The 14,784-nt window shown below is 49.3% G+C and overlaps 1 protein-coding gene across 5 annotated transcripts in view; it reads left to right on the plus strand.

Annotated features, from left to right (window-relative positions):
* LOC135917742 (uncharacterized) overlaps positions 1 to 14,784 on the plus strand; it is a 100,710-nt gene that overhangs the window by 43,702 nt on the left and 42,224 nt on the right. For 4 of the 5 annotated variants that reach the window (XM_070534730.1, XM_070534733.1, XM_070534734.1 and 1 more), the window contains exon 5: positions 4,504 to 4,619. The exons of the other annotated variant lie outside the window; for it this stretch is intronic. In XM_070534730.1, coding sequence (XP_070390831.1) covers positions 4,504 to 4,619 — 116 coding nt within the window. The remainder of the gene's footprint in view (positions 1 to 4,503; positions 4,620 to 14,784) is intronic. 5 annotated transcript variants of the gene reach the window in all.

Raw genomic sequence — 14,784 nt, forward strand, 5'->3', positions numbered from 1 at the left:
CAACAACCACAACGGCAGCAATCGCGCTACAACAACCGAGGGAGCCACCTACCTTCTCTGCGGCCTCATCGAAGGACCGGGAAACCTCGCTCGAGACTTTCGAGAAGATATAAGTCTTCAACAACTGGACCTATGAGGATAAGCTGCGCCACGTGTTCTTCCCATGTGAAGACACCACCAAGACGATTCAGAAGCCACCTTAACGACGTGGGACCTATTCCCACTCGGCTTCTTGCACACATATACTAGCGTCGCCGGCAAGGAACGAGCCCAAGCTCTACTACAATAGCCATTATAGCTGCCGAGAGAGACCGTCGCAGTCTTCACGGAGGAGATAACCCGTCTTTTCCGAAACACGCAGATGGAATTGTCGGAGGAGAAAAGAGACCGCTTGCTGATGCGGGGCATCAAGCAAGTGCTTTTCGCCGGACATGTCCGCAACCCGTCCAAGACCGTAGCTGAGCTTGCGACACGAGTTATCGACAATTGAGAAAACTCTAGAAATGCGCACAAGGCAATCTGACCCCCATGTGCTCAAACCGCAGTGCGCCATCCAAGCACTCGGTTCCGACGACCACCAAGAGACCATCAGGGCCAGTGTTCGCGAAGAACTGCTGAATATCTTGCATACGTCGCAAACCCAGGTGGCCTCAGTCTCTGACACGGTCGAAGAGTAACTACACAGCTCACTGGTAGGTTCCTCAGGCACAGCCCCAATCACCACAGCCCCAGCCATAAGCGAGGACTTACGCCATCGTCCACGGCCGCCGCTGCCAACACATCCGACCGTAGTCCAGCGTAGCGTTCCAAGAAAGACCGATGCTTTGCGCTTCCCCGGCAAATCGTCCGCTGTGCTATTACTGCGGAGAAGTGGGCCACGGAACCCTCACCGCGAAATGGGACTACGAGGGTTCCTCGTCAACCCTCCGCTCCCGCAGCAAGGTGAACGCCCTCGCAATATCGCCGACTACCTCGCCTCAACTAAGTGGAACCCACGACGACAGTCCCGTTCACCGTCACAAGATCGCTAGCTGTCGCCGCAGCGCCGGGCATATAATGGACCAGCCCGGGGCCTCTCCATCAGCCCATATCCATAAAACCAAAAGCCGCAACTGATCCAGGTGTGCTTGCTGTTCGTCGAACCCGGCCACTCAGTGATGCATGGATTCATTGCCGCCTAGTTGAAAAACGTTCACACTACATAGGAAGGCTCTCGAATCCGGAGAGCTGGAGGACACCTAATAATGCCGACTGGAATGTGCACGGCAAGAATTACCGTTCATGGTTGGAGCTACCCTGCCACCGGGGTTATCTTTCGACAGCGACCAAGAGACGTCATCTCGGCATGGACTTTCTGAACCCACACGGCGCAATCATCGACCTGAATTCAAAGTCGATAACCGTAACCGAACATCAAGCGATGACGCCGGAGAGCGCTAGTAGTCACCATGCATTGTGTCCACTTAAGGACCAAGTTAGTATCACGCGTCGCTCCACCATTGCCATTTCCGTCGGCAGCGAAACACGCGCAGATGTAGAAGGCGTCATCGAGGGCGACCACCTTCTACAGCTCGACCGTAAAATTTGAATCGCAAGAGGGATCGCTCGACTGCACGGAGGGAAAGCGAAAGTGATGCTGACAAGCTTCAGCCAGGAATTCAAGCACATCAACAAGGGCACGACGACCCCATACAGCGAGTAAATAGCGGAAGCCTGCAATGCGTTTGTCCTCTACAATTCAGCCGCACCTTCCCAACGACTGTAGTTCCAGAACCAGACTTCGGCATAAATCCATGTAGCCTCTTGAGTAAGCACCAACAGCTCAGGAGTCTCCTCTGACGATACAAAGACTCCGTTTGGATGTCATCGAGGATTCCATATTTACCAGTCACAATGCGTCGCATATTAACCGAAGAGTGCGCTCGGCCACTCTGCCAGAGCCCTTACCGAGTTTCGATGCGATAACGTTAACCTATAAGGCAACAAGTAAGCGAAATGCCGCGCGTCGACATCGTACAGCCGTCGGAAAGCCCGTGGGCATCTCTTGTAGTCTCGGTTAAGAAACGAAAGGAAGCCCACATTCCCTGATTGCGGCGCAGCTAGAAGACGCAGTGTGTCCAGAATTACGCGCGATAAAGAAGCCTGACTGCGTGCACTCAATGTACGGGACGTGTTTAGGCGTTAGCAAAACGTTGAGTCACTACATTGGTTGAATGCAATCGCATTTACGCCAACATTCATCTTGAGATGATTTCGGCCAGAATAACGTAAGTTCTATAAAAATCATTATTATTAAAGGGTGGGTAGGTTCTCAGTAATATGCATTCGAGTTTGAGCGAATGTATCCTTCCTTACGGCAGCCATTCGACCTAAGAAGCTGAGTTACCGAGCGCACTAACACCGGATCTGCACGCGTTTAGAGTGACCTTTACGTATTATCACGACAGTAAGTCGTGGTGTGTCTGCTGAGTGCATACCGTAATTGACCATTCGATGAGCCCATTATCCGGCTAGTGTCGAATTCCCTTTGTTTTCACGCAGCTTCATAGGTAATAGTAAACACAGTTCCTACGTAAGTCTTCACGAAAAAAAAAGAATTGGGAGAGGGGTGCATCGTTACCAATTTACCGAATTAGGATAGTGGAGAGCTGCCGCACAGCAATACTGTTTGTAGTCAATACATGCTTTCTTGCATGAATTCTAGAAATTTTAATACATTGTGTAGTGTAAAAGTGCAAAGTGTGTAATACTTTGCCGTTGTAACACTACAGTGGCAAAGTATTACACACCTTGCACATTTACAATACAGTGGCAAAGTTAGGAAGAAATGGGCACCTTATAGAAATTAAAATGTCGGCATGACAGTTTCTATATTTGTGGTTTCTGCATAGATTATAGTGGTATATTATAACAAAACCTTTTATAGTGCATAAAAACAAGCCAACAAAGACACCGAGTAGAGCATAGGGGAACTTATTTGTACACACTTATTGAATTATAGAAATGATAAACTAATGAGAAAAAAAGTGCTTGAAAAGACAAGTTGCCCCATGCGGGGAACAATCCCACGTCTTCGCATTACGCGGGCGGTACTCTTAACAACTGAGCTACCCCACGCCGTTTTCCCCCGACTTTCTAGCGTATTTACTGTTTTACTACTAGAACTAACCCTGTGAGTGTTAGCCAGCACCACCATAGGCAAACCTTGGCGGTAGATGCGGAACACTCTACCGCAGGCGTCACAGGTACCTGATCTTTTCGGAGGAAGGCCGCTCGTCAATAAATCCACTCATGCTCCCTGAAGGCATCAATAAGGGTCATAACGAGGGTATCCCATCCGGCGATCTTGATACCTTCAGATGGCATATGTGGCTTTATTGGCTAACTGCCCGCATCCAAAAAGATCGCTAACTAATGACGTCTGAAGCAGAATGAATGTTCCACATCCGCCGCCAAGGCTTGTGAATGGTGGCAGTGGCTAACACTCCCAGGGTTAGACGTAATAGTTCTGTGTAAACCCGAAAGTTGGATATAAGTAATTAGTAAAGGGAAAATGAGACATCAACGCAAACGAAGCTAATTACTACAAAAATCTTTGTAGCTCATAGCTACGTTTGGGTGGACGTCTCATGTTCCCTTTATAACTCCCAGGGTTATTTCTAGTAGCAAAATACAAATACCCCAGAATGTGCATTCGAGAAGGGCGCCGCGATAGCTGAATTTGTAAGGGCATCTCGCGCGTAATGCGAAGACATGGTATCGTACTCCACCTGCGGCATCTTGTTTTTCATGCACTTGTTTTCATTACTTTATCATTCCTGTAATTTAAGTAGTAAGTGCAAGTGATTTCCACAAGATCGTCCTCGGTTTGTTTGGTTGGCTTCTTATGCTATGACTAATGAAAATCGGGTCTCTCCGTTAACCCTCTTTGTTCTCTTCCATTTACAGTAAAGACATATAGAATATATTTTACAAATGCAGACCAAAACGGTGACCAAGAGTCCGATAACGTAAAAGTAGGCCAATCTGTTTTTATTCCAATCTTCCGGCGTCAAATGTACGCAATCAACGTCGGAGCATTAGGGGGTAGCCAGCAGCGTTTTTCGAAAAGCCAAATCAAACGCTTAAATAAAAAATTAAATTATGGCGGTTTACGTGCCGAAACTACGACCTGATTATGAGGCACGCCGTAGTGAGGGACTTCGGAGATGTTGTCCACCTGGGGTTCTTCAACGTGCACCTAAATCCTAAATACCACGGGTGTTTTCGCATTTCGTCCCCATCAAAATGCGGCCGCCGTGGCCGGATTTCGATCGCTGGATCTCGTGCTTAGTAAAACAAACGCTCTTCTCATTTATAGCATGTCGCTTATGTTAGCTTGTAAAGCGACTAGCACTGCCTACATTGGGCGGTTTTTCTTTCAGACTGGCTGACAAGGGGAGAGCAGCATTATGGGTACGTTTGTCGTTTTAAATTATTGCTGCGATCTCTTTTTCCTTGCAGATGATCACCAAGATAATGAATGATAAAAGACACTATAAACTACGGCCGAGCTATACCATTCTCCACAATTGGCTGCTTTATCGAGGACACGCTCAGTTCATTGGAGAGGCATTGCGGTGAGTCCAGTATTTAAAAATATAGTCCCATTTATAATTTTAGCCAGAACCCAAACGCTCTCACTCTTGCTAAGTCGTGCCGCGAATTTAGATTGAATTATCGTGGCACTGTCGGGTAAATCACTCAGCCGGCTATTCTATAAAGTGTAAACGCATCAGAAGGGCATTTTTAGATATCCAAAAATGAGTATTATTGCCGTCAACTAGTTGCGCGATGGGCACGACACATCCGAGGCACCTTAACTGGCCACGTTGTACAAAGTAACGAATGTTATCTGTGCGAACTTGAAGAATAATGGGACTGGGCTTTCTTCCTTACTACTACTGGTAACAAGAAACCTAAATTTCATTATTGTACATCTGCAACAATAAAATTAATATAAAAAAAACATTAAGTTTAGATAAATGAAGATTGCGTGAACGACGCAATCAAAAGTGCATAAGAATGAAAGGGTTAGGCTGTATCCAGGGTGTAGCGCGTGAGAGATAATGGGAGTGATTTAGAGGGTGCGTAAGAACTAGGGCACAGAAATGACGTAACCGACTAAAAAAAGACGTAGTTTCGCCCGAAATACTCACCATCAATTGTGATATCAAATTAGTAGAATGCTTTCCGAGCTAAGGACAGTAGCTTTATCGGCCGTGTAAGCAGAGATGAACACATCTCACTCAATTAGATGTGTTTTCGCTGTCAAAACGCTGGAGTGAGGAATCACGGCAGCAGCAGCGAGAAAAGTGACCTTCCCGCTGGCCCGCTTCAACGCGAACTAAGCGGTGAAAACACAGTGCATCTGAATCTATGAGCAGCCTGGCCCCGTCGCAGATAGCTTTCAAGATAGCACCTGCGCGACTGTACGATACGCAGCAGTCGCCGGTGAAGAACACCCTCCCTCCAGTCCTTCCCCTACTCATGGTGCTTTGCGCGTGGCCCGAGATGATGCGCTTCCTCCCCACTTTCTTCCCTTGCGCGGACGAGATTGTCTCACCATCGTTGGCTCGACCTCGCATGCTTTCACTCGCATATAAAGCATACGACGCCCAGGGATGGTGTTATCGCCCTTGGACTTCATACGCAACCTCATGGCGACGCTGACCGCGGAAATCCGTTTGGAGTGTCCATATAATTGAGAGAACAGGCGCAGTCTTGCCCGATAGACGAAACATCAACTGCGATAGGAAATTAGTAGAGAGCTATACCAAATAAGGATAGTAGTTATGTCGACCATGTAAACTTTAAACATTCGTTGACCGCTCAACTAGCTATCAAAACGCTGGAATGAGCGCGTCAGGATTGAACGAACTGACCTTAGTGCTCCCTCTCGCTTACACTTGAACTAAACGGCGAGAACACAGCGCACAAGAAGCTATTGACCCCTCGGTGAACGCAGGGACGCAGACGCCTAAAGTCTGTCAACGGTGCACATTCCTCTCAAGATAGGACTAGCGTGGTACGCTAGTACTATCTAGCAGCCACCGTAGTAGGACGCCCGTACCTATCCTCACCCCGGTGCCTTGCGTTAGACAGAAGACGGCGCGCTTCATCCCCGCTTTCCTCCCTTGCGCGTGCGAGATGGAGGCGCTATAGGCAACTCCCCCGTCAGTGAGGTAGAATGCGACGTTGCGAAGCTTGTGCATATCATTCCACCGGTTAGCCTCACTCACGTGGTCGTAATTATCCAGCCAGTTGTCAACATCGTCACTACGAAGGCCAGCGGACATGGTGGGATGGCGCTGCCGCGTGCTGACGGTCTATGAAGGAGCGGCTGGTGGGGCAGAGACGGTGACGCCGGAGGCTCCTGCAGGATCTTCTTGTGGTATCCTGGCGGAAAGGCGGAGCAAGCGGTGACCTGAATGAAGCTCCAGGGAAACTCGAAGGCGTAGAGGACCAAGGGATCGAGAGCAGCGTCCACCACTTGCGAGACAGCTGTTAAACCTCAACGGTGTATTCCGCTGTTCGCGCTTTGAAAGCGATGACGCTGGCCATGTTCTTGAATATATACAGATGAAGAAGGTGAAGAGGTAATACAATGCTCACAATATATATATAATATATATATTGCGAGCATTGTAATATATATATATATATATATATATATATATATATATATATATATATATATATATATATATATATATCGGTACGCTTCAGAAGTTACATATGCAGATGTGTTTACATTACTTACAACAGATGCATGAACAAGATGGCTGTCGAGCCCGATTCCACCTCTACAGGTCAAATTGTCGTCTTCTGACTGGCGCCACTCTTGGTTGCGTCTTAACATGACTTCACCTGTAAAATTGCCTGCTCGGCGCCAACTATGAGGGAAATGAACTCGCTGTAAAGTAAGGCTGCAGCAGGGACACATACACAACAACCGTGGGCACACACAAATCCACCGAGGCGATATCGTATTTTACATCGCCAAGCAGACGCAATATTATAAAGGGCTCTCTGTAGCGCGGCAGCAACTTATCAGGCTAGTAGACGCGACGACATAGCGTCCATAGGAAGACTACGTATCCAGGAGGAAATCGAACGTCCCGATGTGGGCTGTCGTACCGGATCTTCTGCGCCGCGTGGGAGTCAGTAAGCCGGGAGTCGGCAATCTGGAGTGCCGTGTGAGCCCGGGCGAAGATGTCTTGAGCATATTTGGTGGGAGTCTTCATCGAGACAGGAAGCAGTGTGTCAAAGGTCAAAGAAAGGTGGCGACCGAACAGAAGGTAAACAAGTGAAAAGCCAGCGTCCTCGTGATGACATGAATTATAGGTGAGGGTCACGAAGGGTATCATGTTGTCCCAATCGCTGTGGTCGTCAGAAACGTACATAGACATTTCTGTCGACGTGCGATGGAGCACCTCGGTCATTCCGTTTGTGTGCGGATGGTAGGTGGTGGCTCCGCTTTGTGCTAGGCTTGTGCGCGGCAGAACAGGAGCGAAGTATGTCTTAACTACTCGGGACAAGACGGTGCGGCCGCGTTCAGTGAGGAGCTGCCGTGGTGCGCCGTGATGGAGGATAGCATCATGTAAAAATAAATCTACCACCTCAGTTGCACAGCTTGTGTGCAAAGCTCCCGTCATCGCGTACCGAGTCGCAGATTAAGGCAAGACAATGGCCCACTTATTCTTCGATTTCGACGTCGAAAAAGAGCTGAGAAGATCGAGACCGATGCAAAGGAGTGATTCTGAGGGCACATCAATGCGGTGAATGCGTCCAGCGCGCAGCAGAGCAGGTTTTTGCGGCACAGGCAGAGCGCATAGGCTGCAACGTAGCGGTGCACAGAACGGTACAGGTCTCGCGAGTAGAAGCGGTGCCATACACAGTCGTAGGCACGCGAATCGCCGAGGTGGCTCGCAGTAGGCGCCTCATGCAACTCCTCAAGAACTGATACAACGTACAACGAGTACAAAGCACAACGAGAACAAATTCTGGTCGTTCAAAGCATAAGCTGCGGCGGTAGAGAACGTCGTCGCGGAGCATGAACATGCGCAACGTGAGCTTCAAATGTCCGGATTTGAGACGACCGATGATAACATGTAAGCAATCATCAGGGCTTTGTTCAGGGCGGATGTAATGTAGATCATAAATGACCAGGATGTAGGAGTCGGTGTCATGCGCATAATGCTCAGAGCGGTCGACAAGATGGCGGGAGAGGCAGTCGGTGCCCTGCATAAAACAGCAAATGAATATTTTTGGGGGCGTAGCGCTCATCTCACCAATCATCCAGAGGGCTTTATGTGCGGAGAACCAGCACAAGGCGTGGTGATCAGTAAGCAGGGATGTGCAGCCGTACAAGTAGGGGCGCAATGTGGCAACTGCTCAAACTAACGCCACGCACTCCCGTTCGGTAATTGAAAAATTATTCTCGGCGGGTGACGCGAGGCGGCTGGTGTATGCAATTACGCGTTCTGCGTTACGCTGCCATTGAACAAGTACAGCCCCAATTCTGTGGCCACTGGCCACATAATTCAGTGTGAAATTTAGTGGCGGCGGATGGATCATAATAAGCCAGCGATGGGGAAGGTGTAAGCAAGCATCCGAGGACGGAGAAGGTTTTGCTATGAGCAAGACCCCATGCAAAAGCAACAACCTTCTTAAGCAAGTCGGTGAGTGGGCGAGCGGTTTCAGCCAAACTCCTTATAAAACGACGGAAATAAGAGCAGAGCCCAACAAAGCTTCTTACGTCTCCAGCATAAGACGGAACAGGAAAGTTCTGGACAGCGCGAATCTTGTCAAGGCTGGGAGCGGCGCTGATGAGATGGCCGAGAATGGTAATTTGGCGACGTCCAAAGTACCGTTTGGATGACTTGAATTGCAGGCTGGCGCGTCGGAAAACAGCAGGAATAGCTGATAGACGCGTTAGGTGGCTCGTGAAAGTTCGTGAAAAAAGTATGACATCGCTAAATAACACGAAAACGTGGACCATCTATAGCTGTGAAGTAAGGCGTCCATCATTCTTTCCAAGGTTACCGAGGCATTACAGAGGCTGGATCGCATGTCTTGCATTGTTAGAGGCTGTCAGATATTACGAAGGACGTTTTCTCGCGGTCCATGTCATCTATTGAAATTTGCTAATAGCCTCATCGGGGGTCTATAGATCAAAAGTACTTGGCTCCCTACAAGCAGTTCAAGGCGTCACCAATACGCGACAACGGGTAGAAATCCTTGCGTGCTATATTGTTGAGGCATCTGTTATCCACACAATATCACCAAAAGTCGTCCTTCTTCCCCACAAGGACAACAGGAGACGTCCACCGACAGCACGATGGCTCGATAACATCTTTACTCAACATCTTATCGCCTTCTCGTCGTATCAATTATCGTTCAGCATGGGAAACATGGTACGGCCGGCGGCGTATCGCATTGGTGTCGCCGGTGTAAGCCCGTTGGTTGACCAACGATGTGAGGGATAAAAGGTGGCCGTAAAGGTAAAAAATGTCGCGGTAAGTTTCCAAAAGGTGGTGGAAGTCACGGCAGAGGTCACCGCTTGTGCCGAAAGATCAGGTGTAATGACCTTGCTAAGTTTGTCTGTCAGAGTCGGTCATCCGGAGGTTCGTATAGAGAGCGACAGAATTTTGCCGTCAAGAGCAAATATGTCGCAATCTTTCACTGGCGAGATGTCGCCCAAGGACCTGCCTCTGGGAAGAATTTATGTGGAGCAGGTAAAATTAAGGAGAGGGAGTGAGCAGGGCATGGTGAACGTTTAAAGTTCCTTCAAGACCTATGTCAGCGCAGGGACATAGTACATAGACGCCGTCAAGAACAGATGGGCACGACAGTACAGTGACGTGCGTAGTGGTTTGACACGACGGGCTCAACCGTGGTTGTGTGACTGGTAAACTATAGCAGCCGTGAGGCAGTTCAAGCTGAATGACACTAGAAGCGAAATCAAACAAGGCTGAATTGGACGATAAGAAAGTATAAGTCGAGTTTAACTTCGGTAGGGCATTCTTCCAAAACCGCAAACGAAACAATCGTTAGGCACCCAGCGATTATAATGCGAGGGGTTCAGATACTAAGCATGGTAGGCATTCCTCCGTCGGCGACGGGGAGGGTGCGTGATCCAGCGGGCGCGAGAACTTTGTTCATGCATCGGCGCAATTGGGTACTCATCGAAGATACGTGGTGGGCCATTGTCAACAAGTGTTGGGACGCTGACGCCATTGACTAAAACGTCCATCGAGTTCTGTTTGGTGGACAAAGCGATCACATGGTTTTGCCGTCGAGTCCTCATGCCGTGTTACCAGCGGAAGCTCCATCGCTTAATTCTCCAGAGACGGGCTAGGGGCTGCATCGGGAACGGCGGGTGACAAGCCTGCGGTGATAGGGACGATGGTCGCCGAGCAGGTGGTGAGCAGGACTGGTGATGTGGGGATGACGACGAGGAGCTGTTCTAAGGAGCACGAGCGTCATTGTTTGGCTGTTGCGGTGCCAATGGAGGCTGGCAACGACTCTAACTCTGTTCGGGATGAAAATAACTGTTGAATGGTGGTCCCATAGTGGATTAGACAGTACGGTTGGTACAATGGCGAGCAACATGCGCTCTAAAAATAGTTACACCATTCGGGGTGTATATTTGCCGCACTAGAATAATCGTCATCTGTCTTGCTTGAGGTTCTCAAAAACACCGCACTCGTTACTTTCCTGTCGAGAATGCCCTGTCATAGTGATCACGCGCATGTCATTCGTAACTTGGATGTACCGAGGACGCAGCGTTAAAAAAAGAAAATGCGCGCAAGAAAGGAGGCGATTATTGTTGTGTGGCAAATATACGCCCCAAAGTGTGCAACTGTTTTTAGAGTGTGAGCGAGACGCCCAAAGGCAAAACAGATTGGCTGCTCGTTTACGGCTCACCACTCGGTTGGATTTCGGTAGCTTGTGAGATACCGCGGACCAGTCGATGGACCTGCAGCATGAGACAGCTGGCAAGCGGCAACGGCTCATATATAATAAACTCCAAGACTATTGAGTTCTTCGCGGACTATTGCCTGCACAAAGGGTGTTGTAGGACAGTTATTGGGCTCACTGGGACGGGAAAAAAGGGCTGCAGGTGACTTCAAGTTCTCGCCGCACTATACGCGTCAGGTCATCTGATTATGATGGTCGCGGCACTCCTAGACTGTCGTCGCAAGATGTTGTCGCAGCTGTGTTCGGCAGACGTGCGAACGGCGATGCAAAGCGTACGCACTCTTGGCGTACGCAAAGCGTTCACACCCTTTTATGTCCTGAACTGTTTCGCAATTTTTACACATGAGCAGGGCGAAAGCGTCATCAGCGATTCCCGTCGCTACGTGCCCACGCTTGTCTGACTCTGCCATATCACTGTCGGCCTTAAGACACAGATTAAGCGCATACTGAATGTGACAGACGCATGATTCTGTGGATGTCTGAGCGCGGTTCGCTAATTCTTTCTTAGCGATGCTCTTGCACACGGCGTGTCTGCCGATCAAGTCCCTCAGCTTCTGTTCGCACGTGTCGTAGTCTTTAAGATCTTCATCGTGGTTGTCATACCACGCCTTCGCCGTGCCTTGTAGCTAGAAGACCAAGTTAGCCAACATACTCATCGGATACCATTAGCTGTGGGCTCATACGCTCGTACGTGGCAATCCAGTTCTACATGTCGAGGCGGTCAGTGCCGCTGAACGTCCCTGGATCCCGCGGCTGAACCAGCTTCGGGTTTTTGGCGTTGATGTGGGCCCAACCATATCTTGTCCTGATTCGTCTGTCATGTTCTCCATTCCGAGCTGGCGACCATAGTGGAGCTACGTTGTTTCTGGTGGCTACTCCGCACCTCTCACCGATTTCGTACGTTGCAGAAATCACCCATAAAGATGTGTGACCCGATGCATAACCAAGGTGGCTGTCGAGATCAAGTCCACCTATGCAGGTCAAATCGTCGTCTTCTGACTGGCGGCACTCTTGGCTGCGCGGTTGCGCCGGGAACAATATATATATATATATATATATATATATATATATATATATATATATATATATATATATATATATTTTCATATATTTATATATGTTTTATGTCCACCGCAGGACGAAGGCCTCTCCCTGCGATCTCCAATTATCCTGTCCTGCGCCAACCGGCTCAGACTAGACCCGGCGAATTTCTCAATTTCGTCACTCCAGCAAGTCTTCCGTCGTTCTCGACTACGTTTCCCTTCTCTTGGTGCCCATTCTGTCCCCCTAATACTCCAGCGGTTATCTAATCGGTGCATTACATGACCTGCCCAGCTCCATTTTTTATGCGAAGCATATTACTAGAGCTCAACCCAGCTCCTTAGGCGCGGCGGTATCGCCTTCAATACCACGTGACACCGTGACGTCACGACAGAGGAGAAACGGGGCTCCAACTCGCGCTGTCGCTCGCGGCGTCGCGGCGGTATATAAGCAGCTGCGCTTGCCTCTGCTAGACACTCACGAGGTGAGATGCCTCCTGTAGACAGAGCTGCTCGTTGGAATGAGAAGCGAAGGTTGCGGCGCGCTACAGAGACTGTTTCTAGGTGGCTTTGCTACGGCGCAGCGACCACGCGCCCCGCATCGGACGCGGTGAGCGTCGAGGAACCCAGCGTTCGGCGCGACAACGAAATGTGCGCCTGAGCAAGCGCCGCACGCCTGAGCCGACGCCGACGACACCGGCTTTTCTGCGACACGAGCTCCTTAACGCTGTCGCGTTAACATAAAGGCTAGTATGCTTCGCATCCTGGGCTTAACCTTAGCTAAGCCACAGCCATTTTTTTCTCTTGTCAATTAGAATATCGTATGTACCCATTTGCTCTTTGATCCAAACCGCTCTCTTTCTGTTCCCTATTGTTACGGCTAGCAATTTTAGTTCCATCGCTCTTTGCGAGGTCCTTAACTTGTTATCAAGCTTCTTTTTTTGTCTCGCAAAGTCTCTGCCCCATATGTCAGTACTGGAAGAATGCACTGATTGTACACCTTCCTTTCAGCGATAATGGTAAGCTTCCAGCTAACATTGTCTGCCGTATGCGATCAAACCCATTTTTTATAATTCATGCATTTCTTTCTCATGATCAGGATTCCCTGTGATTTGCTTACCCTGTGAAGCACGAACGTCTCTTCAACATCTATAATTGAGCCAAACGTCCACGTGTTGCACTCACATACATGTTACGTCTTGCGTACGTGTAGTTTTTGTCTGATAGTTTTTGTCTGATAGTGACACCGCTAAGCCTGATAGTTTAGCGGTGTCGCCAGCGTGTGGCACCGCAACCAAGAACATCATCTCACGACGTGGACGGCCTTCAAAACTAACGTGAAGGACGTATTCTGGCACCCCACCGTTCGCAAGCTTCGTACCGAGCAACGTTTCCGTGGTTGTGCGCTACAGTGCGGGGAGACGTTTACCAATTATATAGAAGATGTTGTCGACCTCTATAACTGTGTCGACGTCACAATGTCTGATGTCGGTAAGATCCGCCACATCTTAAAATTCATTGAAGACGACCAATTCTAGATACTGTTGGCGAAAAATCTGGCAACAGTCTCTGAACTCGATAGTCTCTGTCAAAGCTTCGACGAACTACGCAAACAACGCATAGCCACCTGCCAAACTACTCCTCAGGCCACTTCAATGTCGAGCTTGGCTGTTGCATAACACTTCGCTGCTACTATAGATCAAGTAGTTCTGTAGTTGTTCTATGAGGAGCTGGCTCGTCAGCCGTCTCTGATTCACCTTAAACACTGCCAGTCGAGTGCTCCATTGGCTCCCGCTCTCCAATCTGGGATCAAAGAGCAGGTAGCCATTACCATATCGCCTCCTGTCTAGCAGGCTCCAACTGCCGCTCCTCTGACGTGCGCCGAAGTCGCCACGAGGTCTGTTACACAGACCTACAGTCCCCTTCACCCGCTTTTGGCCCTTCCCGTATCCCCTCCAGTCCGGCCACTGGTGCAGTATGCACGACCTCAAGACCATTGGCACACGGAGGACAATCCTTCAATTGGATTTTATTCTGGACACGTGGCTTGTCACAGTTGCCTCCTTACGCCAAACGTTCCCCACAATGTGCGCCCATATGCGCCACGTTTCAAACGCCGCCGCAACTATTCAGAAACCTTTGAATCTCATCCTGCCGTCGAGACCGCATTCTCCGTTCGCCATTCACCTTCTCCGCGCCGCCGCTCCCTTTCCACCATGCGACTTCGATGGAGGCCTCTGCGCCAGGTAAACTAAATATCGAAGTTCAAGAGGAGAGAACTGTGGTGTCAGCGAAATGTATAAGGCTTCACACTTCCCCGAAAAATATTATTGAAGTGGGAATGGAAGGAACATTGATAATAGCACTTGTCGAGACTGGCACTGCACTTTCAGCGATAGGTGCCCGTATTTGCCGCAAGATAGGAAAAGTGATGATGCCTTTTCTTCACTGTCCCTTTAGACTGCCAGCGCGCAGCACGTCGAGCCATCCGCGGCCTCCACCGCTTGTGTCGTCATTCAGGATGTCCATAATATCATAGAATTCATCCTGTTGCCATCATGCTCACAAGACGTCATATTAGGCTAGGACTTCCTATCCACACAGCATGCGATCACTGACTGCGCCCGCGCCAAGATCGAGATGTTTCAGTATTCGACCGGTATTACCACTGACCACAAGTACCCTTGTCGCAAGATCGCTATTTCTGAAGACACCACTA

This window comes from Dermacentor albipictus, chromosome 3 (genome assembly GCF_038994185.2).
Source record: "Dermacentor albipictus isolate Rhodes 1998 colony chromosome 3, USDA_Dalb.pri_finalv2, whole genome shotgun sequence".
In the NCBI taxonomy this organism is placed as follows: Eukaryota; Metazoa; Arthropoda; class Arachnida; order Ixodida; family Ixodidae; genus Dermacentor; species Dermacentor albipictus.